The following is a 24,400-nucleotide window of genomic DNA, read 5'->3' as shown; positions in this document are numbered from 1 at the left end:
GATATAGGCGGTCTTTGTGGAAAAAAAAGCTTGTTTAGTGGAATAACTTTGCACTTGAAGGTTGCCCGTTCACTTACGTTTTAACAGGTCTGACGCTACTATGCACCCCGGCTGTATCTAGGCTAACGGCTAACATGCTAACTATTATTTTTATGTCACTAGTCACTTGAAACAAATTTAGGAGACAGGTTGAAATAAACCGAAATTTCCCTTTAAGGACCAGGATTAAACCTAGAGATTTACCATTGCAACGCCCAGTAGACCTCAAAAGGGAGAAAATATTTCAACCAGTACCTGGTCAGTGGGGAGCACCAAGAAACCCAACATCACAGAATCCACGGTGTGCATGTTTAATCCCTCTATCCACAGAGAGACACTTCTAGTTTCAGTTAGACCCTGGATGACCCGGAAGGATGCCCATTAATGGGAACTGGCATATCAGTCTCCCACCACTCTAGAGCTCACCATGTTAAACACCACCCTAAATGAAACCCCCGACACAGCTGCGTAGAACGAGAAGAAAGCCGTTATACGCTCCCAAACTCCTGGTGGGAGACTGATTACTACCAGGATATTTGTAATTCTCTCTATTTGGTGTTAGGGGTGAATGTTTTTGTCGGGGAGGGAGTCCACCCCGAGGGACAAACTATCCCCTAGTGGAAAGTTACCTTTGGGTTCCCTCCCCTCATCACACATCCTACCCAAATCATTACCAGACCTCAGGCAGGACTCGGAGCAAAGAAATGTTAAAGCCACTTGAGTGAAGTGTCCGAGAACGAAAAGTGAAAGACCAAGAACAATAGACCCAGACAGATGGTGATGGGAGAAAACTCTACTACTCTACTGAGGGAAAACACGGATGCTATGTGATTTCAAAACAGTAGAACATGAGATTGGTTTACACAGATCACTAATGTGCTGCCTTACCCCTAGACCATTACCCAGGGGGAAGACAGGCCAGACCATCACAGCTCCCACACATCTTGTTCCACCTGTTCCCAGATGGAAGTGGACTTTCCACACCTATGTTCCACCGACACAGAGGGAATACAAAGGGAAAGAAAGCAACCTGGAAATACAGGGGACTGCGCTCCTATCCAAGGCGGGACGGAGTCCCCATCCAACATCCTTAAGAGCTCCCCTGCCCCTGCTGAGCAAGGTCCCACCAAGACAACAAATCTACGTTTGCAGCTGTTCAGCCACAGTGGTCAAAAATTTAGCTATGAACAACTTAAGCAACCCAGAGTCTGGAAGACTATAACTTACGCCAGACCAGGATGGGTACCACACCACATGCCATTTCTCAAGCCTGGCAAACAGTATTTGCACCTCAAAGCGAACAGTACTGTTGTCTACACTGGCATGGCACCGGCACATGGAAAAAGTGCAAAGAGGGTGGCCTGTAAAGTCACCTGTTACAACCACCATGAAGGCCCTTGGTGCGAGGTCCAGTCCCAGGATGGAACCAGCATCTGTATCCTTGTTGCACCTCCACAAAGGGTCCCTCACCAATGAACCCTTCCACCAATCGCCTGGATCCCACCTCTGAGGGAGGTGCCACAGGGCAGAATGCAGAGGGGGGTGATAGAAGAGGGCCCACGCCTATAGTGAATTCTGTGAGCGCTCCCTTCACAAGCCAGCAACAAGGAAACCACGCCAAAGAGACTCTACTCTACTCTACTGGTTTCCAACCTTTTAAATCACTGACTAAACTAACGACCTCTGACTAAGTGACATATTTAAAGTATATTTAGATTATTTTCACTGTGTAACGATAACAGTACAGAAGAACTGATAAACTGTACCAATAACCTAAAGAGTGAACACATAACTGCAGGATGTGTAAAACAAGCGATTGGATGAATGTTTAACAGATTATTTCCTGTTGATACTGTACCAGAGATGATTTTCCTTTTAATTTTAGGAAGTTTTTATACGATTCTCCGCTGTATTATGTATTTTTTTAAATAGGCTTCTGTTTTGACAGATTCAGTGTTTTCTTCTCACTGACACATGGCCATTGTTCTGTTAGCACTTTGATTGTTTTAACCACGTACTTTTCTAATGCGTGATGAGGCTGTTTAGCGGAGAGTGAAGCTCTGTGAATGTAGCTCGTGTTCAGGTCTTCACTGTGCCCTCATCCTGTGAGATATGTTTAAGTTTATATATTGAATACTGAACTTAAAAAATACTTTCATTTAGTTTCCTAAGTAGACTTACTGTGTATTTTTTTTAAAATGATTTCTTACACTGCGTAAAATCAAGAAGACCTCGTGACCCATATTCGGGGCCAGCACCCCCAGGTTGGGAACCAGTGCTCTAATCTTTGCTTTGCTCAAAAACGTGTAACCGCACTCTAAATATGTAAATCATGCATGTATACTCTGTGTAACCAAAGAGGAGCTTGGTATTCAGTATTAACCATTTATAGAACAAACTGTATTCATTCATTCAGTATTTTTAACCACGTATCACACATTCTTTAGAATTGGGACAAATCATGTTCTACCAAAAAAAAAAAAAAAAAAAAAAACCTCAAAATTATAACTTATCAACACATTATTTCTGGAATAAAACATTATTTTTTTACAGAATTTATATTTATGAAAAAATATTCTTTAATATACTTTAATATGTTTTGATCTGCTTTCATTTTTTTAATGTCTAAACTTGCCCTGTGTCAGAAAACAGTCTCCTCCCAAACAAAAATGTAAACTTAAAACAATTTAAAAATGTGTGAAAAGCCTTCAAAATCCAATATTAACAGTACGTATCAATAACATTAGTGAAAAAATGTACTGCTGTATTTTTTAGAAATGGTAGCCTTTCAGGATTTGTCCCAGTTTTTTGTCAGCTCTTGTCAGATTTTACAGAAACAGCATTTAATCAGGTATAAAAGGGGTTAGCTATATCACAAGGACTCCTGTCTTGTTTCCTGGTTTCCGGAAAGGCAGGAATGCTGCTCACGTACTGTTGAGATTTCTATTTTTTGATAAATTAGTTAAATAATATTGCTATAGGGTGTGTCTCAACCATAACAGGTCAACTCTTTAGCCTTTCTAATTTAAAACTAAATAAGAATTATGTTTTAAAAATGAGTGTTTTGATTAGCATTAAGAGAACTCTCAGCAACTTTGAAAAATAAAATGGCTCTTCACTACGGCTGCTATGACTGACTTTTTGTCAGCTCCATAAAACATGAACTCCATCACATCTTGCGTCTGATATTCATTATGTGTGCCATTCAAAAAAATTTAATCACTGGGGTTGGCACCCATCCTAACTGAAGAGTAAAAATCAAAACCCCAAAGCAGTAAGATTTGGTCCCACTTCTCAAGAATGAGTGATATAATACACCGTTCCTGTCAGCTGGCTCTGACTCCCCCTAACTCCGTCAGCTCTACTGTATAAAATGAGAAGTAACACGGAGGAAAAGTAAGAAGTGCGTTAAGAGACTTAACAAGGAACCTTTAAATCAAGCAATGGCAATCATATTATTTTTACTCTGTATGGGATTTTGTACATGCCTTATTTTGCTCAATAAAACTAAGTAGATCGCTTGGTCTACTGAAAGAGAAATACCTTGTTAATTTTAATCCCTCCCATCCTCTCATCTAAGGCTTCTTCAGTGACACTTGTGGAAGGCCACTTGTATTTTACAGTTCTGTAAAATGTTAGAAATGCCTATTATTGCCCAACAGCAGAGGGTCTCACACAGGGGTGTAGAGCATACGGTCATCTGCAAGTGTTTACATTACCTAGCCTACATTGCTACATGTAGCTGCATGCTAGCGTCAGGAAAACATGTCATCTTGGTTGCTAATTTTAATTTCTCCGAGATTTTGGAACAGATTCCTGCTTGTACATGTCTGGTTGTGTTTATAAGCTTTTATTGGTGATAGAAAGAGCCTCTATTCTCCATTGCAGTCATTCCTCAGCTGCAATAACACTGCAGATACGCAAGACCCGAGAACGCTAACCAATTAGAGCAGACTTTGGAGAGGGGTCTTAAAGAGACAGGTGCTAAAGCGGAACGTCTCAGTGATTGCAGGAGTTCCAGCACAGACAGTTTGAGGAAAATTAAGTGTTTTTTGAACATTAAAACATGTGAACATTGTATAGTTGTAGAAACGTTAAATACAAGTGAGAACCTGAAATTGGGCATGATAGGTACTGTTCAAACATACTGAACATTGTGTACCCTGTTGCTAAAGCGCTGCCAAAACTTAAGATTTGTAATTGGTTTGTAAGGCAGGGGATAACTTAACCTGCTTCCCCAAAAGCTTCCACTTCAGGTCGATATTTTAATGTCAGCACTACCACACAGGAATGGAAATGTACTGAAAAATGCACATGTAATGACAGTGGCTGACTGAATGTGGAAAAACTGAGACATTTTTTCATCTTATTTTTCATCAGATGTGTCCAGCTGTTTTGTAAATGGATAAACGTTTTCAGTACTTACAGGTTATTATGCAATGGTTTTACTGGTTCAGCCCACTTGAGATCTAATTGGGCTGAATGTGGCCCATGAACTAAAATGAGTTTGACTCCCCTGGTGTAGCAGAAAGGATACCAAAAACAAAGGGTATACCTCCGTCTGTGCTTTGACTGTCAGATAATCTCTTGGAGGAGAGATGCCTTTTTTAACACATACAGATATTGCTGATAATAATAATCACTATTATATCCAGTGGTTAGAGACACTGGGGTTTAGGTAGTCATCTTCGCTTGTCCTGTGTTGCGGCGTAAATCCTTGAACAAACCCAACAACCTTGCTAAGCAGGAGATAGTATGGTAGTTCTAGTTTCTCACAAGGCAGTACCTGTTAACTGTTAAGTAGCACCAGCCAATAGAAACAGGACTTCCTTAGACTGTGGTCTAGGCTCAGTGCCCAGATTGACACTTAGGTTAGATTTTGGGGTCCATCCGAACCAGCTAATTCAACCAAAATCCTGCTCTGCCCCGTCTACAACAGATCCAGCAGCCCCAACAGCACCTGCAGCAACTGAACAACCAGCAGCTCCGGCCGAGTCTGTCCCACCTACAACCACCACCTCACAGCCTGCAGCAGCAGCAGCGGGGCGTCGGCCTCCTGCATTCCCCACACATGCCTCGATTCCCCAGCCAGCCTTTCTCCCGCAGCTCCATGCTGGCGCCACTGACTACCCTGGGAGGTGGCCTCCTGGGGTCCACACCTGTCTGGCCTGGGGGTCTGGGCCCCGCAGGTGCTGCTGCCCTGGTGTGGGGCTTCCGACAGGCCGGAAGGGATGTCACTGGTCCTAGCCTGCTGGGGGGGTACCACAACCCCGCGGGTCAAGGCAGCAGCAGGTACAGAGGGGGGCAAAGGTGAGGAGGCTTTAATGGGATGTCGAGAGCCGGCTTAACTTCACCAGCTGATTAATCCAAGTAACGTTCCTGCTCTTCATGTAGCAGGTTTTAGGAAACCAAACACTTCCACTCTATGACCCAGAGAATGGGAGGCTGAAACACGCACATCCATAATACTAACAGGTGCTAAACTGATAAAAGAAGGAAACCACACTCTAATTACTGTCTCCAAGAATTTTAGCCACTGCTTACAGGAAGAATGTTGAAAATACAAACTCATCTCTCTTTCTGGGGCACTTAATCATTTATTTGATAGTGACAGTAGAGACGCAGACAGAAAATGCTGGCAGAGACTTCCTGCAAAAAAAGGTCCCTGACTGGAAACCAATCAGTGACGCTGCTCTTAAGTGGCATTCGTCTCAACCACAGATGCTCCCTTAGCGACAGTGGGTTGGAAAAGAATTGATGTCAGGCAGGTGTAACGTTGCAAAAATCATGATTTACTTGGACAGGGAGAGGTTCTTTTAAAGTCAGTATAAATCACGTGAAATCAAAGATCTGTCTTTTGCTGCATTGTGGAAGCTTTATAAATACTGGATATGGTTAAACCCACCTTCATAGATTCTTTTCCACCTTAAAAGTCCTTGTCACTGGTTTGTATTGAGGCTTTATTTCATAAATTCAAACCACCAGTTCTCCCCTGCAGGGTTGTGGAAGCCATAAATTAACCTGTTATCACGAGAAAATTAGCATTGTTATTTTGAGATAACAAAATAATTCACTTGTGAGCACGGCTGTTCTCGGCTTCTGTAATTATGAAAATAATTGCCAATTTATTTTCTGTTGATTGACAGAAATTGAGTAATCATTGCAGCTCCAGTGAAATCATTTTACATGCGACACCATAGAGAGCAAAGACATCCAGATTGAATGGAACAAAACATCAACCAGGCTACACGAGTTGTGTTTGAATTATTTCGATTGAGATTCTCTAAAAGGTGATAGTCCTGGTTTGTATTGACTTTAGTGGAAGAGACCGTTCTTAGTTCTAGTATGTCTTTTTGTTACTCAGCATCCACCTGACATCACCTTCTCGGCCCTTTAAAGTCACTGAGGGCGGGATCGGTCACTAAAAAGTCACTATCTACCAATCTGTGAATTTCTATTTTCTTCCTGAAACAAATTTTATGTTCCCTGTCCACATTATTCATCGGAAACCACACGCTGAAACACTCTTAAGAAGCTCTGTAGATGATGCCCCCCAAAAATATAAGTATCACTGATTAAAGCCCAGTGAACTATAACTCTTGTGTAGTGTGCAGAGTGTGGCCTGCTTACACAGCAGAAATCCTGCTGTAAAATATTAGAGTAGTGGAAACGTTTACTATCTACTGTAATCACGACCTGTTAGTACTAAAGAAGTCAGAAAAACACTAATAATAAACCACTAAAGGGAAAAAAACACTAATGTAAAAACCCCTTTGAACATGTGTACAGCAGATTTTAAAAAAGGAAAAGTTTCTCTGCCATGTTTTCAGAAGTTTAATTTAATCTCTCTCAGAACAGACCTGTCATGTACATAGATATATTTCTGGAGGTGCTTTTCAACTCAGAGAGATCATCCTCTAACCTAACGAATGGTCTCAGGTTTAAACAGCTTTGAGTCAATATTCACCTGTTTTGTTCCTGTGCGCAGCTCTGAGTAAGAGCTGGACTAAAATATAAAAAGCCTCTGATTGGATCCCAGTTCCCGGCTTTCTTGAACGCACCACCAGCTCGACGGTTTTGACAGTTTTCTGTCAACAGTCTAATACTCCAACAACTCCACACATTTGTTTCTTAAAAGGAGCCATTGAGGATTTTTTCTACATGATGTTTTTCTACAGTAGCTGCTTATTTGTTCTCTTTGCATCATGGGAGAAACCATTGTTGAAGTGGACACTAAGACTTTTAAAGAACTTTAAAAAACCGAGATGGACAGACTGCCTTACACGTCTTCCAGTGGATTCTTTGTCTTGTAAAAAAAAAAAAACACCGTTTTTTGTACTGAATGTTTGGTTTGTTACCCTGAGAGCTGTTTGTGTTTAGTTGCTGTTGTACAGTAGGAAGTGACTCTGTAACAAACTCATTTTAACTTAAAAGTCATTTTTTATGTTTTTTTTTTGTTTTTTTTACATCAGAAGTTTTTTGTATTAAAAGTCGCCTGTGTAAACCAGAGTTTGCCTCCATGTTCTTCTGTATAATGGTAATGTGAAATTGTTATGCATGAGTGGAGCTTAAAAGTCTGAGTTTGGGTCAGCTTAGAAACTCAAATTGTGCTGGGGTTTAAATTTACAGAGTGTCTATTTGCACCCAGGGGAGAATACTAACACTGCAGCTATTCAGCTATTCACATCCGTCTCTACGAGGCATTATTATAGATCCCAGTGTGACTGGCTAGTACTCGTCACTCAGACATGTCAAAGTCAGAAGCGGTTAGGATTTGGGCAAAGAGGTCATAGTTAGAGTCAGAAGTAGCCAATCTAGGATATTCTCAAGCACAGGACTTTCACACAGGACACTGGTGTTTGAGTCCTGTGTGAGTAACATTGTTTTTTTATTTTTAGACTTACTTGATTTATTATTTTCAGTCTTTAGAAAGTATAAAGCTGTTGAATGCACACTGTGTACGTACACTTTAGCAGAATAGACCTGTTTGTGTTAATAACATATTTCAGTGTTGCCAGGAGCCCAGGAATATTGGCTCTTTACCCATCCATCCATTTTTATCCACTTATCTGAGGCCGGGTCGCCAGGGCAGCAGGCCAAGCGGGGCACCCTGGACACCCCTCTTCCCAGCGTCTCCTGGGATCAGGTGAAGTATGTAATCCCTCCAGCATGTTCTGGGTCTGCCCCGGGGCCTCCTGCCAGTGGGACATGTCTGAAACACCTCTAACGGGAGGTGCCCAGGAGGCATCCTGATCAGATGCCTGACCCACCTCAACTGACCCCTTTCAACACAAAGGAGCAGTGACTCTACTCCGAACTCCCTCCGGATGTCAGAGCTCCTCACCCTATCTCTGAGGCTGAGCCCAGACACCACACGGAGGAAACTCGTTTCAGCTGCTTATGTCCACAATCTCATTCTTTTAGTCACTACCCAGAGCTTATGATCGTAAGTGAGGGTTGGGACGAAGATGGACCAGTAAATTGAGAGCTTCGCCTTCTGGCTCAGCTCCTTATTTACCACAACAGTCCGGGGCAATGTCCGCATCACTGCAGACGCTGCACGAAACCGCTGATCCATCTCACCCTCCATTTTACCCTCACTCGTGAACAAGACCCCGAGATACTTGAACTTCGTCACTTGGGGCAGTCCACTATTTTCCAACAGAGAACCATGGCCATGACTAATGATTGTTTTTATTATTGATTAAACTTGTGATGATTTTCCGTGATTTTCAAATGTCAGACGGTAGTGGAAATTGTTCTAAATAAACACTGATGTGTTCAATTTTAACCAACAGTCTAAAACCAAACATTTATAATCACAGAGGACTAAAAATACCAACAGATATTTTCATGTAAGATCAGAACCAGTGGATTTTTGGCATTTCTGCTTAAAAAATGAAAACAAATTGGACAATTCTACTGAAGCAAACACCTTTATTAATAATATTTTATATTTTAAAAAGAGCTCCTTCTGTTCTGTTCCTCTGTTATATAATAAATGTTAATTTGTTGTTGTTGATGTGAACTGCTGGGTTGATGCCCTTCTACGGCCCTGTCCAGCTCTCCTTGTGTAATGGGCGGTCTCCTGGTATCTCCTCCATGCTCTTGAGACTGTGCTGGGAGACACAGCAAACCTTCTTACGACCGCACATATGGATGCGTCATCTTGGAGGAGCTGGACCACCTGTGCAACCTGCAGGTACTGCCTCATGCTACCAGTAGTGACAAGGACACTAGCAGAACACAAAACTAGAGAAGAATCAGTCAGGAAGGAGACTGATGTGGTGTCTGTGGCCACCACATGTAAAACCATTCCTTTTTTGGGGGTTGTCTTGCTTTTGTCTCTTCATTGCACCTGTTGTCACTTTCATTTGCGATTAAGTGTTCCCTGATGATTTTTAATTTACTGTCATATGAGACAGAAAAGCAGGAAATCTTCATGTTTGAGGAGCTGATGTCAGAGAACATTTGGTATTTTTGCTTAAAATGTTAATGACAGTCAATTATGAAAATAGCTGACTAATTTTCTAGATGACACATGTTGAGTTTTTAAATTGAACACACTGTAGGTAAGTTGGGGGGGAATTCACAGATCAGGTGTTACCAAAATACAAATTAAATCAAAATGAAGTGCAGTTGTAACAAATGGAAAGGGTCTCAGAACACTTTACATTCTTTATTTGCAATAAATAAAAAACACAATACAATATAACCAGAAAAATTACACAACACAGAATCAAAAACAAAACTCCTCTGCCAGCAGGAAGCTGAAGAAACAAAATACATCTTTCATTCATGATTTAAATAAGTGCTGTGCTCCTCTGCAGGAACGATTACTCCAAAGAAAAGGACGAGGCGCCCAGAAGAAGAAGAAATAAAAAAAAGGTAAAACTCAATACCTGTTAGGTACAGTGTCATTATGAAAAGTGCATTTAAAAACTGAATTTTAAAATACAATCTTTACATAAAATGTTAAATCACCCACATAAACTCATTTAGTGAGAACACGTCTTGATGTGAGGTAGAACTGAAGGAGCAGATTTAAATAAACACTGAGGGGTTTGTAGTCAAAGTTAAAAGCTCGGTCAGTCGAACCTGCAACTCACATTTCAGTTTTCTAAGTGTTCAAAAATAAAGTCAGAAATGTTCTTGATTTTAAAATCAGGTTCAGACTGAAGACAAATGTTAGTTACTGTTAGTACGACACAGTCTTTACTGTTTAGCTGCCTGTCACATTAAAGGCTGGAGTACATTAAAAAACCCATGTCCACTGTTCATGCACACTGGCTCGAATGGATCACCTCCTGTAAGCCTGTCTCTTTAAAAATAATTAATAATAATCAAGTTCAAACACATTCAAACCAACATAAGATTGGTTCAAATGAATTTGTCCATAACATTACAGAGTTAACATCGTCCCACTATATTGCTGCAACTCTTCTACAGCTAATGTCTGTATTGACGGAACATTGGCTGTTTGTGGTAAATAAAGATTTGCACAAATAACCCTCTTTATGCTCAGTCTGAAGATGCACACAGAGCCATGTGTTTTCAATAGTGAAAATGCCAGAACAGATACAGTAGGTATTCACCCGCAAAGCGTCACATCCTTTTACACTGAGTGGGAAAACAGAGCTACCACGAGCTGCTGTGTGGCTCTCTGAATGTCAAATAAACTTAATCCAGAGTTAATGGGATAGTGTAGTTTTTTGAAGTGGAGTTGTGTGAGATACTTATCCATAGCTAGTATATTACAGTATATTACCTACAGTAGATGTCCCCCAGTAGATGTCAGACTCCTGCCTGCTTCCCCAGTTTGGAGTGCCAGACAGGAAAATGAAGCTGTTTTATCATTCTCTTCATTGAGAAAAGCAGTGATTTTACCTCACTGAACACAGGAGCTGCTGATCAACTGCTGCTTCAATCAGTCAGTTAGTTAGTTTGTGTTACTGTGTGACTTTGGTGACTCAAACTAACCCTTTTAAACGCCACTGTGTTCAGCGTGCTAAAATTACTGTTTTGTCAGGAGTCTGGTGCCTTTGATGAGGGTATAGATGGGGAACTGAAATTGTTAACTCTCCCAGAAAGAGCTGTCTGACTGAAAGGTGAATCGGTTAAAATACTCTCAATATAGCGTACACTTAAACTGATACTGACTGTGTTTTGGTGGGACTTTTTAAGTGGCTAAAATACACATTATTGCTGACCCCTGTTGACAGCAGTCCACTGCTGAGGTTCTGTGTCGGACCCCAGCCTGCTTCTCCAAACTGGGGGTGTTCTGACTGACATCTACTGTAGGTAAAATACCTTTTATGGATTAAGTATCTTATACAACTCCACTTCAAAGAAACTGAACTATTACTTTAAAGGGTATTTTTCAACTTGGACCTTATGTTCCCATGTTTTTGTTTCTAACTCACTAATGGGAAAATTTTTTTAAACTGATCCAGTACTGAATGACAGCAGCAGCCGAGCTGCAGTGTCATCACTTGAGGCAGAGTTTCACCGTCAATTTAAATCTCCCAAATCGTAGTTTTTATTGCCACTGATAGTTATCATAAGTTAGTGTTGTTATGAGTGTCTGAAAAGATTACTGAAAGGACTCCTTCAAAGATAGACCTTTTTGTTAAAGCGAAAGATCATTTTTGTTTAAGCAGAAACAGCCCCAAAATCACGTCGTCTAACCTACAGGACTCCATTTAAATAACCAGTAATGCTGTAGTATACTGCTGTTATTGTAAGTTTAATTAATCATATCTTTAATAAATGTAATAGTGTCTCTTATGTGAGTTTAAAAATTGAGCTTTCCCACCACATCATCTAACTATGACTAGACACTGACTATGTATTGCAAAGTACTTTGTAAGATTTAGGAAGTAGTCTTGTGTCGTTGGACTTACTGAGCTGCTGACAGGAAAATAAAACAAGCACCTCTGCTCCCTGATGCTAGTTACATCCAGGACAGGTGAAGTTCACTCTGATACGTTCCGCTATTCCTTGAAAACTCCCAAAAATCTGCTGCAGTCTGATATTCAAGTGACATGTGAACCATGATGATCCTCCACGTCGTGGCACATTGAACATCCAGTCTCCAGTCAGCATACAGAGAGAGCAGGGGTCAAAGGTCACATGCGGTGCGTTGCAGAGGGTGCCCGGAGCTCGTTGTCATGGCGCTTGAGTAGAGGATTCAGATCCGTCTCCAACTCCCTCTGCTTCTGTAATAAACCCTGAAAACACAAACACTGGTTTGTACCAAGAGGCAACTTCAGGGACTGAAGAGTGAAGCCAATGAACAAGTGCCAAAAACTGCAGTTCATCTAATGTCCACTTGAGGCCGGCTTCAGAATCAAGTCAATCCCTGAGTCAATTTTTTCCAGACTCTGCGAACCACCCTGATGATGTCACAGTGATGTCATTAGGGTTATCTCATCTTTGGTTTGGACACAAAAAATTTACAACAGAACACCTGCGTTATGAAAAAAATGGAGGCGTGGAGTTTGAAGGATGTTGGTGTTCACCGTTCAAGGAGCATCTTATGAAAATAATCCATCAAGTTGCATTATGGGAAATGTAGGATCCAGAGTTTAGAGATTGGCCCATACTCAGGATTATATATGAAGATATCTCGGCCTCTACTGTTTCCATTTGACCATTGTTTTTTTTTTTTAATATTCCATCGATGTGACAGTGTGTGTGTGTGTGTGTGTGTGTGTGTGTGTGTGTGTGTTACCTGCCGTAGCTGTGCCAGGCCTCTCAGGATCTCCTGCTGTCGGTGTGTTTGTGTGTTATGAAGCAGTTCAGGTTGGAGGAGTCGATGTGAGGGAGCAGGAGGAGACGCTGGAGGAGCTTTGAAGGAGGAGAAAGTATAGTTTACTCTCTGTATAATAAGCAGAAGTCACCAATGACAGACAGGTGTTACTCTGTTTTTCTTTATTGTTATTTAACTATTGTTACTGCATTGTCACTCTATTGTAAGTCTCAATCCTTAAGTTAATTATCAAAATAGTCAAATCCTGCATCCAGTTTTTTTACTCAAGTGTTATCAATAAAATGTACAGTTCCTGTCACAGAGTTTAATTATTCTGTGTTTATGTGTGTGTGTCTAACCTTTGTGTGTGCGTGGTGGGGGTGGGGTGTCGGCAGGCTCCAGTGGGTCCAAGTTGAAGACTTCATCAGTACGAACATAAGGAACAAACTCCACAGGTGGAGGTGAAGGGGTGGAAGAGGGCGGTGCCTGTTGACCCTGAAGTCTGTGTCTGACAGCAGGGACGGGAGGAGAGCGCCCCCTGGAGGAGATGACAACAAGAGACATCAAAACACTGCAGTGGGCTCACAAAACACAAAACCACCTCACCATCAAAACAGCTGCTGACTGGACAGGTTTTTATTTGAACCTATAAAATAAATTATTACTAAAACGTTTGTCAGGTGTGAATCGGGAGTTTAACAGGTAGACAGCTGCAGTCTGAGCTGCTCACCTGTCAGTGCTGATGGCTGCAGAGACACTGTGTCCTCTGGAAACACTCTCCACCTGGAACAATACCGGTCAGACAGAAAAACTACTCAATGTTTGTCAGGAAGTTGGTTTGCAGTGCAGAAGTTAGTAAGGTTTGTGACCTCAAGAGCACGGTTAAGTTTTAGAATGAATAAAATTAAGACAGAGGCCCCTACCCTCTTGGTGGGACTGGGCCTGGTCTGTGTGGGGTTGGAGCACAGACGAGGTTCCTGTTGCTGAAGAGGAGGAGGAGGGTCAGCCCTAGAGAGACGGGTCTTCTCCTGCAGAGCAAGGAGCTCAGCCTGCCTCTTTTGTCGACTCTCCTGTCTGTTCTTTTGCAGAGCAGCCGGGTAACGCTCTGAGGCTGGGACGAACCGACGGTTGGGCCTGGAGGAAAGAAGTTGCAGGTACAGGGAGGGATCATGGGAGAGATTTTGGATTTTTAAATTGGGCATTTTTAACTTTAGAGGGTTGAATAAGGAACTAGATTTGCTTACTGATCATCTAAATGTGAGACAGGTGTGTTTCTACCTCTGTGTGTTCCACTCCGGCCTCCTCTTGTCTCTCCTGCTCCGATCTGTCCTGGCAAACGCTTCATACGGGTCTCCTCCACCACCACTTCCTACTCCTGGCAGACAGATGTTCTCCTTGCCTGTTCTCACCGCTCGGTTCCTGCCGTTTGGAGGTGCAGCAGACAGAGAAGGAGGCGGCTGGTACTGTGCAGAGACGTCAGGAGTCTGAACTCTGAGTGGGAGAGACGGAGCTGCTTCTATGGAGGGAAGGAAAAATGTGTAAGGATCTTCAACACTTAAAGAGCACATCACATCAAGCAATTAGATATTAAACCAGCAGTAGTAGTAGTAGTAGTTGTGTCTGTGGTAGTGATAGCTGACTCACCTGTCTGTACAGCCGTGTCTCTGTATGAGGAGGCTGAGCTGCTGACCTCCTCCTCCACTGAACACTCACTCTGTTTGGTAACTGCTGAAGAAACACACCAACAGTTGGAGGAGTTGTCATTACAAATAACCTGGTCATCAGTGGTTCCATCAAAGAGACATTTTCCCTTTAAACTTCCGAAATGACTTTACTTTAATAACTGTTTGAGACTAAATAAGGTTAAACTCTCCAATATTTTAGAAAAAACTGCAAAGATTATATAAAAATCCAAAATATTTCTGCAATTTTGTGTCGCAGAACTTTTGTTTTTCTTTTTTTCTGTCCTATTAATCATCTCACGACCCTTTGGAGGGGCCCTACTTCTAAACTGGAAACCACTAGACTTAACTAGCTAACTGTATATCTATCTGTTTTTATCCGCTTATCCAGAGCTGGGCTGAGGGGGCAGCAGGCTGAGCAAGGTGCTCCAGACATCCCTCTCCCCAGCAACACATTTTCTAGCTCGTCCTGAGGCACATCCTGAGGCATTCATAGGCCAGATGAGACATATATCATCCCTCCAGCATGTTCTCGGTCTGCCCTGAGGCCTCCTACCAGTTGGATGTTCCTTTCCATCCAACTGGTGGGTTAATTGTCTATAAAGTAGTAAAACACTAGCGGCACCTCAAGCAGCCACAACAGTCGTCTTATATAACAACTCTCCTGGTCCCAGTGTGCCCAGCAGAGACCGCATTTCCTCAGGAAATTAAAAAAGCATCCCTTCCCACCAGCATCCTCATAACATTCTACAGAAGTGTGGTTGAGAGCATTGTGACACATTGCATTTCCACCTGGTATGCCAGCTGCAGTGTGTCAGATAAAAAGGCCCTGTAGAGGATAGTAAGGACAGCGGAGAGGATCGTTGGAGTGCCACTACGTTCCGTCCAGGAACTTTTTCAGAGGCGATGCAGGAACAGGGCTCTGAGCATCATCAGGGATCCTTCACACCCTCTCCACAGGCACTTGAAGTGTTGCCATCAGGCAGACGCTACCGCAGCGTCATATCTAGGACCAGTAGAGTGCCTAACAGCTTCCTCCCACAGGCTGTTGTGATGCTAAACTGTACTCCCCATTCCATGCAGCTTAGACATACTGCACAGCACTGTACATGGTTACTTTAAATGCCAATTGTCACTTTTTATGAAAAAGGTCACTGCTGATGTGTGATGTGCAAGGTTTGTAAAAAACACCCGAAGGATGTTTTTGGGGTCAGTGTTTCATAGTGCAATTGTTTGGGTTTGTATTGCAGCACTATTGCAAATGCTCCACCCACCGCTGGGCTCCAGTGTCTCCTGATGTTTCCCGTCATCGCGGTCTTTCTTTGAATCCTCTGCTTGACGGCTCAACTGCACAGTGCAAATACACACAGAAGTCAAACACTCACACAACTGTGACTTTAACTTTCCCCTCATCAGACAATGGATAACATTTCTGGTGAAGAGTTGTGCACTTTTTGTGTTTGTGTTTGTGTCCTGACCTTCTGCCTCTCCCTCAGTGTGTCCAGCTCGTACTGTCTCTCAAGCATCTCCCTCTCCAGCGCCACCCTCCTCTCTTCCTCCTCCTCCTCCTCTCTCCTTCTCGCCTCTTCTCGCTCCCTCTGCTGCCGCCGCTCCTCCATCTGGGCCTCGATCGCTCGCTAGGGAAGGAGACGTGAGGAGACAGTAAAATATTTAGGATGGTAAGCAATAAAACCTCGCTGTGTTGTTCCCCCCTCTACTCCTACTCCACTCCTCCTCTTCCTCCTCCTACCTGCTGCTCCAGCTGTTTGAGCCTCCTCCTCTCCCTCTCTTCTATCTGGGCGGGGTCCAGCAGGGCGGTCATGGTCCTCAGATAGCTGGATGAAACACAGGAGAACAATGGATGCTGAACATTTACTCAAATATATCTGGACTTCTTATTCACTAACCGTTTTGCAAGCCACAAAAATAATTCTCAAGTTTTGGCCATAACGTCCAGAGTCAGATCTCAAGTGAAGTCCAAAAAGTTCCAGGTCATGTCCAAGTCCTAAACATGTGTTTTGAAGTCCCATACCAGTCAGAATACACCCTTTACTGAGTTAATGCCATTTTAAATCAGCTATAAGAGATATTTTTTCAATTATTTTTCAATATTATCGATGTGACGTGTACTGATGAACCTGCAAAGAATTACAACCTGAATCTGCAGCTCCCCTCAGCTTTACAGAGCTTTATGAATGAGTTCCAGCTCATTTGTTAGCTGTCCAACCCACGCCTGTTTTGGTTCTCTCTCACCGCTCTCAGAAATCTGTTATCTGAAATTACCAAATTGTTTTAACTTTGCCAAAAAAGATTTTGTTTTTCTAAAGGGTACCATCAGCTGAGTGAGAAAATGTGTTTCAGGGCCTTAAAGTTTTGCTTTATGTCGAAATTAGCGTGTAAGCATGGTTACAGTTGTAAGTGGAAACTGTGACCTGCTGTGGTCCAACTGGTGAATTCAACTTTACTGTCATCAACAGAAAATTATGTTTGATTTTGCAGGCACTTATCTATAAACTGTCACAATATTTTTCTGTGCAGGTCTGTTCATACCCTCATCGACCCTCTTACTTGGCTCTAGTTGGGTACCCGCTGGTTGTATCTATGCTGGCTCCCCCGACACTCTCTGCTCCACAGCTGCTGGTGGCCTCCCAGACCAGGGACAAACTGGACATGGGCTCCCATTCTCCTCGCTCGGAGCTGTTGGACAGGGCTGGAAGTGGAGCTGATGGAGCTGCAGTCAGGACTGGAGGCCGTCTCTGCAGAGAGTCAAAGTGTGTGGCCCAGAGCTCGTGATCCTCCGTCTGCAGGCACACGTTCAAAAGTAAAGTAATAAACATGAAACACCAGATCATCATTGATTCATGTGAAACACAGTAAAACATCAACGTGTCTCTACTGTACCTGGCTCTGCAGCAGTTTCTCTCTTCTCCTGCGCTCAGTCGTCTCCTCTCTCTGTTGGTCCAGCTCCTCCAGCCAGCGTCTCCTCTGCTCCTCTTTCCGCTCCACACTCAGCACCTCCTCCATCGGGGTGACCTCCTTCAGAGACAACACCGGTCAGGAACATGTCATCCAGTATAACAGTGTGGCTCATTGATGTGTTTTTAATAGTTTACATGCACCTCCGTAATCTGGTTATTGTCAGCTCTCTGCAGAATTCTGATTTCTCAAATGTCATGTAAATAAGAAACCATTACTACAGTCTAGTTTTTGGGTTTAAAGAAAGGTTATCTAGTTTCAATTTATGCTGGAGAAATGTGAATCTTTATCATGTTTCTGACAGGATTTTTAAATGTGAGCAGTCTGACGGGATGAAAGAATACAATCCTGTATCCATGTGTCATTATGCTGGTATTTGGTGCCATTGTGGCTTGATCAAGTTTGTGTTCACCGGGATGAAGGATCAAACACAAAGGATTTCCTCCTTTGTGTTTGATCCTTCATCAGCATTCAGGTGCTTCTCAGTGTGACAAAGACTTTCACTATTTACCCCGAGTCTGAGGCTGGATCTGATGGCTGCAGGCTGATCTCTGTGGCTGACGGAGCTCTGCACTGAGAACAAGCTCTCTGTGTCTTCCTCAGCCTGAAACACACACACGATTAGATTATGAAATATTCTATGAAAGGAAATATATTTCCAGTCCATCTCAATCTTGGATTTGGTCTTCTTCAGATGATATTAGTATTATATATTATAGATATTATCCTTTAGTTCAAATGACTACCTGATAAATTTAATTGAATATATCTGTAAATATGTTTTGTTATTGGTGTAAAATATGCAACACAACCTCCAGAAATGTTTTCCTCACATAAAAGTGCCTGTGCAGCTGTTAGTGGGGAAAAAAGAGACTAAGAAAAGTGCATTTGCCGTGCATTTAGTGAGAACAATTCAACCAAATCTGTGTGAACACACCAAATATAAATTAAATTTTCCTCTAATTTTTCTGACATTTTGTGCTAATTTGCTTTAACAGTTAGAAAGAGACAAACTTATCAGTGCCCCATTTCAGTGCGAGGAGCAGTTTGCTCTTCTTGTGTGTAAACAAAGCTGTCAGATGTTCCCATGGTGACAAAAAACAACCAACAAAGTGAAACTCTGGAGATTAAAAAGGGGAAATATCTGCCGTACCTGGAGTCTGCCAGGAGCCGAACGCTGCTGCTGCTGCTGCTTCAGTGCCACTTGTTCATCTAACACAAACACACACACACATAGGCAAGTAAAACATAATTTAGTTCTTCAGAAGTGCAGTAATAAAATGCTGCACCCAAACATTATTTTTATCTCCAGCTGTATAATATTTGATTAATAATTCAGATGTGTCAGAGATAAGAGCAGTGAGCTCATCTACATCCAATCACCCTCACTAGCTTTGACTCCTTCCTCTCCAAAAACAGTGGGGAATTTGGGTACATAAAGAAAAGGCTTGTGTTTCGGTTGTGGTATGGATTATTTTTATGACCTTTTGGTTTTTGTTATTGTTCAATGGTGCCAGGTAAGTATGCTCTGTTCTTTCAACATTGGATTGTGTTGTTAATGTGCTAACTGGCTATCATGAAGACATCTTCTGGTTTCCCTTTTTGAATGATCAATACAGATGATTGCCGCCTGCTGTGTGGAGAGTTATTTCCTCTCACACAGTCGCAGAACGTACATGCTGCTCGGCTGTCAGCTGTAGTCTTTGCGGTGTGTTCATGTGCAACTTTTTTGGCCCAAGACACAGTGACGCAGTAGAGGGCTTTCATCGCTGCTAGTTCCCTGAGGTCAGTTTGGTGTTTTCTGGGCCTTAAAAGAATATCTGGCTCATTAGCAACTAGAGGTTCCACTTTATTCACCAGCTTGTCTCTAACTTTGTCTGTTTGTTGTTTGGTGCTGCTGGAAACACTGAGACTGAAACAAACAAACAAATGTGTCGTAAAACCAAAACTTAGAGCTGAAAGAGGCTAAAACAGTTTGTGAAGCTGGTGATGTGGGTTTGTCACAATAATGAGTATGAATATGCATTACAGGTGTGTGTGTGTGTGTGTGTGTGTGTGTGTGTGTGTGTGTGTATACCTAGTTCTCTCCTCCACTGAGCCTTCTTGGCGTCGATGGCTGCTCTGCTGTCTGACTGTCGCTCCTCCAGCCAGCTGAACGGACATCCAGACAACCTAAACGACAGCAGCCACATCCTGCTTTTAACTGACATTTTAAGGTACACAGATTTCTAAAAACACATCTCCACACTATGGGAGCACAACAGACCTCCTCACCAGCAAACTGTCAGAATATTTCTTGTTTTTTTTGCTTGATGAAGAAAAAAAATTATAAATCTTAGTTTGTCCCCACATCATGTCTCTTGAGCAGAGTTTTTCAACTGGGGGTACGTGAACCCATGGGGTATTTTACAAAACCGCAGGGGGCTATGAGGGATTTTTTTTAATGTTAATGTAAAAAATGTCAAAATTTAAATTATTAAAAAGTAACACGCACCCAGAATTATGACAAGGTGCTGATCACTGGCAGTAGACTTGATTATTGAAACAAGTGTCACACACTCTGGCTCCCTATGCACTTCTTCTATTTGGGCCTTCTTCAAGATCAACAATCAAGAAGAAGAACTTTACATTAACTGCTGTAAAAACTGTCAACTGCTGCGACAAACGTTCATGTTTATGTTCGTTTACTGTCACTGGGAAGCCAGTTTCAATATTAAAGGATAACATAAAATAAAGCAAATGGATTCCTAGTCGAACCGTTACGTAGCACAGAGAGGAGTGAAAAAGATCGCAAAAACAGACCCTACAAAATACTGTCAGTGGGCTATCAGGTAGAATATGATGTAATGGGATTTACCTCACTTTATTCCACCTCTTTGTATAGGCTTTTTTCTTTCTATCTATCATAAAATGTTTAACGTTGGTTAGGGGGTACTTGGCTGAAAGAAATATTTCAAAGGGGGTTACTATTGAAAAAAGTTTTAAAACCACTGCTTCAGAGGACAGAACCAGAATGCAGCAGTAAAAAGGATTATCTCAAATGCATTTGTAAATCATTCTGAACACCAAACATCTTTTTTGAGGGCAGCAGTAGCTCAGTTCACAGGGAGTATGGATATGGAGTGTGGACTGGTAGCTGGAGAGGTGCCATTTCAGCAGCCCCCTCGCTCTGACAGCTTTCCATTTATTGCATCTATAGGTCCTGTGTGTGCATGTGTGTGCATATGACAACAGAGTGAAAGAAACACAGTGAAGACATGAAGAAGTTAAATATAGATCTGGTCCAATCCTCGGTATTGTGTGTGTCCCCTGACCCTGACCACAATTTGTATTTATGGTGATCTTAGAAAAGAAGAATGGCCTCACCGATAGGAAATTAAAGTGTCCAAATGTCCTGTACATTTATTATTATCATCAGCTAAATAAATATTGATTTATGTCTTTTAATTCAAAGGAAATTTGTGCAAATGTCCTTTACAAAAGCCTGTTGATGCACGCTCCCCACCTTTTATCTTTATCCTGTGATCTTTCAGTTGTTTCAGCTCCTCCTCCCCCTCTGTCTTCCTCTTTCATCTCTCCGCCTCCTCCTTCACCCTCGCCTCCTCCTCCTCCTCCTTTATTCATTGAGGAGCCAGATTTTGAGTCGGCTTGATTTCCTAACAGAGAAAAAGACACAAACTTGTAAATTATATTGACAAGGAGGGAAAGTCTAATGTCTGTGCTTTAGTCACTACCACTGTTAACACTACCATCACTACCAGCACCCCGGGTCCTGGGGTCCTCTGGTGGGTGTGGGCCATTGCTGGAGGTGTGGACTGTGCTCAGGAGCTTCTGTAGCTGCTCACTGGTCAGACACACCATGCCATCCTTCAGTCCCGCGTCCCCACTGGCCACTGTGTCTTTTAGTCCCACCTTTCCACTGGCTCGTGTCTCTCTGTTCTGAAGCTGTCCTGTTTTCCCATTGTCTCTCAAGGAGCCAACAGTAGTGCTGTGTTTGTGTCTGTCTGACTTCACCTGCACACAAACACACACAGGCAGAGGAGATAAATGTATATCAGAAGATGAAGGGTCCAGAGTAAAGCAAAGAAATGAGATGGCGCATGAAACTTACCTTCCCTACAACTTTGGCGCTGCCTCCTTTGTGATTCTCATGTGTCTTAGATGATGTCAGAGTCGAGCTCCTCCCCCCAGCGGTGGTGGTGGCGTTAGAGGTGGAGGAGACGGCTGCTCCTCCTGCCTTGCTCTTGGTTTCTCTGTGCCTCCCTGCCAGCTGCCGGGCTGGACGCTCCTCTCCCTGCACCCCCTCCACACAGGACGGCTGCCTGGAGCTCAGGATGTTAGCCGCTCTGGGCCTGCAGGACAGCTGCTGGGATCGAGTTAAATTAAATCAGACAAGATAAAACCACAAAACACCAGGAGAATTTTATCTTTTTTTTCCTGTCCGCTTTATTGTCCATTATAAACATAAACCTGCGCTGTGTACTGTGATATGTAGACACCCAGGTGCTTAAGGGTGTAAAGACGATTCCTACCTTTGCTGGATTCTTCTCAACACCTGCAGTGACAGAAAGACGCGACAGTGAGCAGCCATGAATATTATGCCATACACGTTTGTTCATATTCACTATACTACTGTAAGTCTGAAATAAGGCAATGCAAAAACTGAAATGTGCAAAAAGCCTTTTTTTTTTTTTTTTTTTACAAAAGCGGTATACAAATTAGATATAAGTAATGTGAAACAATTAGCACCATTAAACATTTAATTTGAAAATATCACTGTGTCACTGAATTACAGTTTAATTTTAAAACAGTTGACTAAAGTCAAAACCATTTTTTCAAAATTAATTTTATGTAATTTAACTAACTTATCATCTTATAATTTCTGCAAAGATACCTTTAATACATATTTTCTACTGAAGGTAAGGACCTAATAAGAAAAGCAAATGAGTGTAAACTTAAAAGCAGAGGGGTCTCACCATGACTGAGTAAAATCAACTTCGGTTTTCCATTTTCAAGCTCAAACAGCAGGCCGTCCCTGTTTACAAAAAGGGGAAATATCAAAGCAAACAGCAGAAACACAAGGACGTAAGAGTAGTGAGCAGACTGAGGGTTTGATTGTATGTAAAGTACACGCTCTGTTAATGCTTTCAACTGTCTTGTGTTTTTTTGTGTTTGTGTTTTAACGCTGTCTTGCTGCAAAAATAATTTCCTGTGTTAGTGCTGGATCCAGCAGTGAGAGCGTCCTGTAACTGATCTGTTTTAACTTCATCAGATATATGACAAAATTGTGGTAAATTAATGAATATTCCAGCAGTAAGCGAATAAGTTCTGTCTTTTTTTTCAAATTGTGATTTCCTTTGAAGCACCTGCCTCATTCCAGACTCATGTCTCAGTCATTTGGGCGCAAAGACACATATTTGCCTGCCTTCGGTCTTAATCACCAAACCTTACGCTAGTTACTTTAAAATAAAGAGTTTGTAGACCTTGTCTTTGTGACACTGAGATACTGAAATAGTAAACAATGTATCACGTTGCCAAGTAATAACATTACTGAGTGCAGCATGGTGCAGCACAGCAGAACTCACACAATGGGTGAACACACCAGCTGCTAGCTCTCACTCAACACTGCCTGCCTACTGCACACACACACACACACACACACACACACACACACACACACCCTTACCTGCACTTTATACACACTCATATACCCATACATTTCATACCACTGTCTGTACTGTATATTTCTATTACCTAAAGACCATTACTCATATCATAACTCAATATTTTTGTATATAATAACTTGCACTTACAGCTGCACTATATATTTTATACTTATACCTGCACTGCCTACTACAACTTCTATGTTCATACTAAATATATCTATCCATCTATATGTGTTCACACTGCTCATACACATCCAGTGTTTACATATGTACTGAATATTCTATATGTATTCTATACATCACTGTTTATTCTGTATATCACACTGCACTGTACTTTTTTGCAATTCATTTTAGATGCTAAACTGCATTTTGTTGTCTCATTACCTGTTCTCTGTGCAATGACAACAAAGTATAATGACATAAATTTGACTCTAAACACAGACAATGTTTAATAACGTTACAGATTTTCAGTCATTAACGTTACTCTGCTTTGTTGCTTGGCTTGTTTCACATGAACTGACTATAGCTAATCGTTCTTGTTTGCAGGAACATAAGCTCATTATTATTTGACTGATTTTGTCCTCATTTCTTGTAGATTGATTACAGCGAACAGCAGAAGCTCTGTGGGTTAAAGGCTGAACCACAGCGGACATATATTATATATTATTTGCACTGAGCGCATTTGATTAGTTATGTTACTGTTTGCAAGCATTTCACTGCGACACATGTCGGTCAGTATGTTAGCCTAGCTAGCTACTGGTCATTTGGAAAAAGCACAGACTCACCCGAGATTCATGCCGACAGAAAATATACGTTACACCGTGAACGAGACGGAAGCGCGTTTACCGACAATCTTATGAAATCAGAAACAAACGGTTCGTAAATGTTAACGTTTTAAAAAAAAAAAAAAGAGCTCCTGTCCAGCTCTGGGCTGACCCCACTGCCTCTCACTCTCCACTTCCTGGTTGGTAAATTGTGTACGTTGGTTGCTGACAACGACCAAGAACGGCTTCACTGATTGGCCAATTCATTTTCACTGTGAAACTGAGAGCCAATCAAGTTCCTTTATTGGTCGTTTACGTTAGATGATGTTGCGTTTGCGGTAGCTGAGCATTTATTTGAAACGACGGAACAAACGAGCCAAAATGTAACTGCTAGCCTCCTTACGTCACTTTTACTTACGGTTACATACTTAATGATCACTGCAGCTGATACACTTATATACTCTAACTTTTTTACTATATCAAGAAACTATTAAATTACATTTTTATGTGGAGACAGCACCC

General features: G+C 42.0%; 2 protein-coding genes across 6 annotated transcripts in view; one reads left to right on the top strand and one right to left on the bottom strand.

The window, feature by feature from the left end:
• The window catches only part of tasora (transcription activation suppressor a), a 47,000-nt gene extending 39,458 nt beyond the window's left edge, over window positions 1–7,542 (top strand). For 2 of the 3 annotated variants that reach the window (XM_050039083.1, XM_050039082.1), the window contains exon 29: window positions 934–2,238. In XM_050039083.1, the coding sequence (XP_049895040.1) occupies window positions 934–1,515 (582 nt within the window). In that variant the 3' untranslated portion in view covers window positions 1,516–2,238. Of the gene's footprint in view, window positions 1–933; window positions 2,239–4,978 lie in introns of those variants that run through there. The other variant, XM_050039084.1, reaches the window with a different exon arrangement.
• Window positions 7,543–9,703: 2,161 nt separating this feature from the next.
• ccdc66 (coiled-coil domain containing 66) lies at window positions 9,704–24,066 on the bottom strand. 3 transcript variants are annotated; one of them, XM_050039085.1, is made up of 21 exons: window positions 23,900–24,066; window positions 22,425–22,483; window positions 21,981–22,003; window positions 21,560–21,814; window positions 21,198–21,462; window positions 20,954–21,104; window positions 19,526–19,620; window positions 18,602–18,660; window positions 17,960–18,052; window positions 17,374–17,508; window positions 17,041–17,273; window positions 16,223–16,307; window positions 15,951–16,109; window positions 15,747–15,819; window positions 14,435–14,518; window positions 14,069–14,306; window positions 13,714–13,924; window positions 13,521–13,573; window positions 13,150–13,328; window positions 12,773–12,888; window positions 9,704–12,269 (listed from the first exon to the last, which is right to left on the bottom strand). In XM_050039085.1, the coding sequence occupies exons 1-21, from the start codon at window positions 23,908–23,910 to the stop codon at window positions 12,168–12,170; spliced, it is 2,679 nt and encodes an 892-aa protein (XP_049895042.1). In that variant the 5' UTR covers window positions 23,911–24,066; the 3' UTR covers window positions 9,704–12,167. The 3 variants fall into 3 exon arrangements, with proteins under 3 accessions (XP_049895042.1, XP_049895045.1, XP_049895043.1); XM_050039088.1 differs by having other exon boundaries at window positions 14,435–14,515; XM_050039086.1 differs by having other exon boundaries at window positions 21,560–21,811.
• Window positions 24,067–24,400: the final 334 nt, after the last annotated feature.

This window comes from Epinephelus moara, chromosome 24, assembly GCF_006386435.1.
Source record: "Epinephelus moara isolate mb chromosome 24, YSFRI_EMoa_1.0, whole genome shotgun sequence".
Lineage (NCBI taxonomy): Eukaryota > Metazoa > Chordata > Actinopteri > Perciformes > Serranidae > Epinephelus > Epinephelus moara.
Note: the sequence above shows the minus strand (reverse complement) of the source record. Positions and strands in the feature narration are given on the sequence as shown.

Coding starts and splice junctions, on each gene's coding strand:
- ccdc66 (XM_050039085.1), bottom strand. Junction 21,815..21,980: donor TTGAGAAGAATCCAGCAAAG/GTAGGAATCGTC, acceptor ACTCGATCCCAG/CAGCTGTCCTGCAGGCCCAG. Junction 13,574..13,713: donor GGCCCAGTCCCACCAAGAGG/GTAGGGGCCTCT, acceptor GTATTGTTCCAG/GTGGAGAGTGTTTCCAGAGG.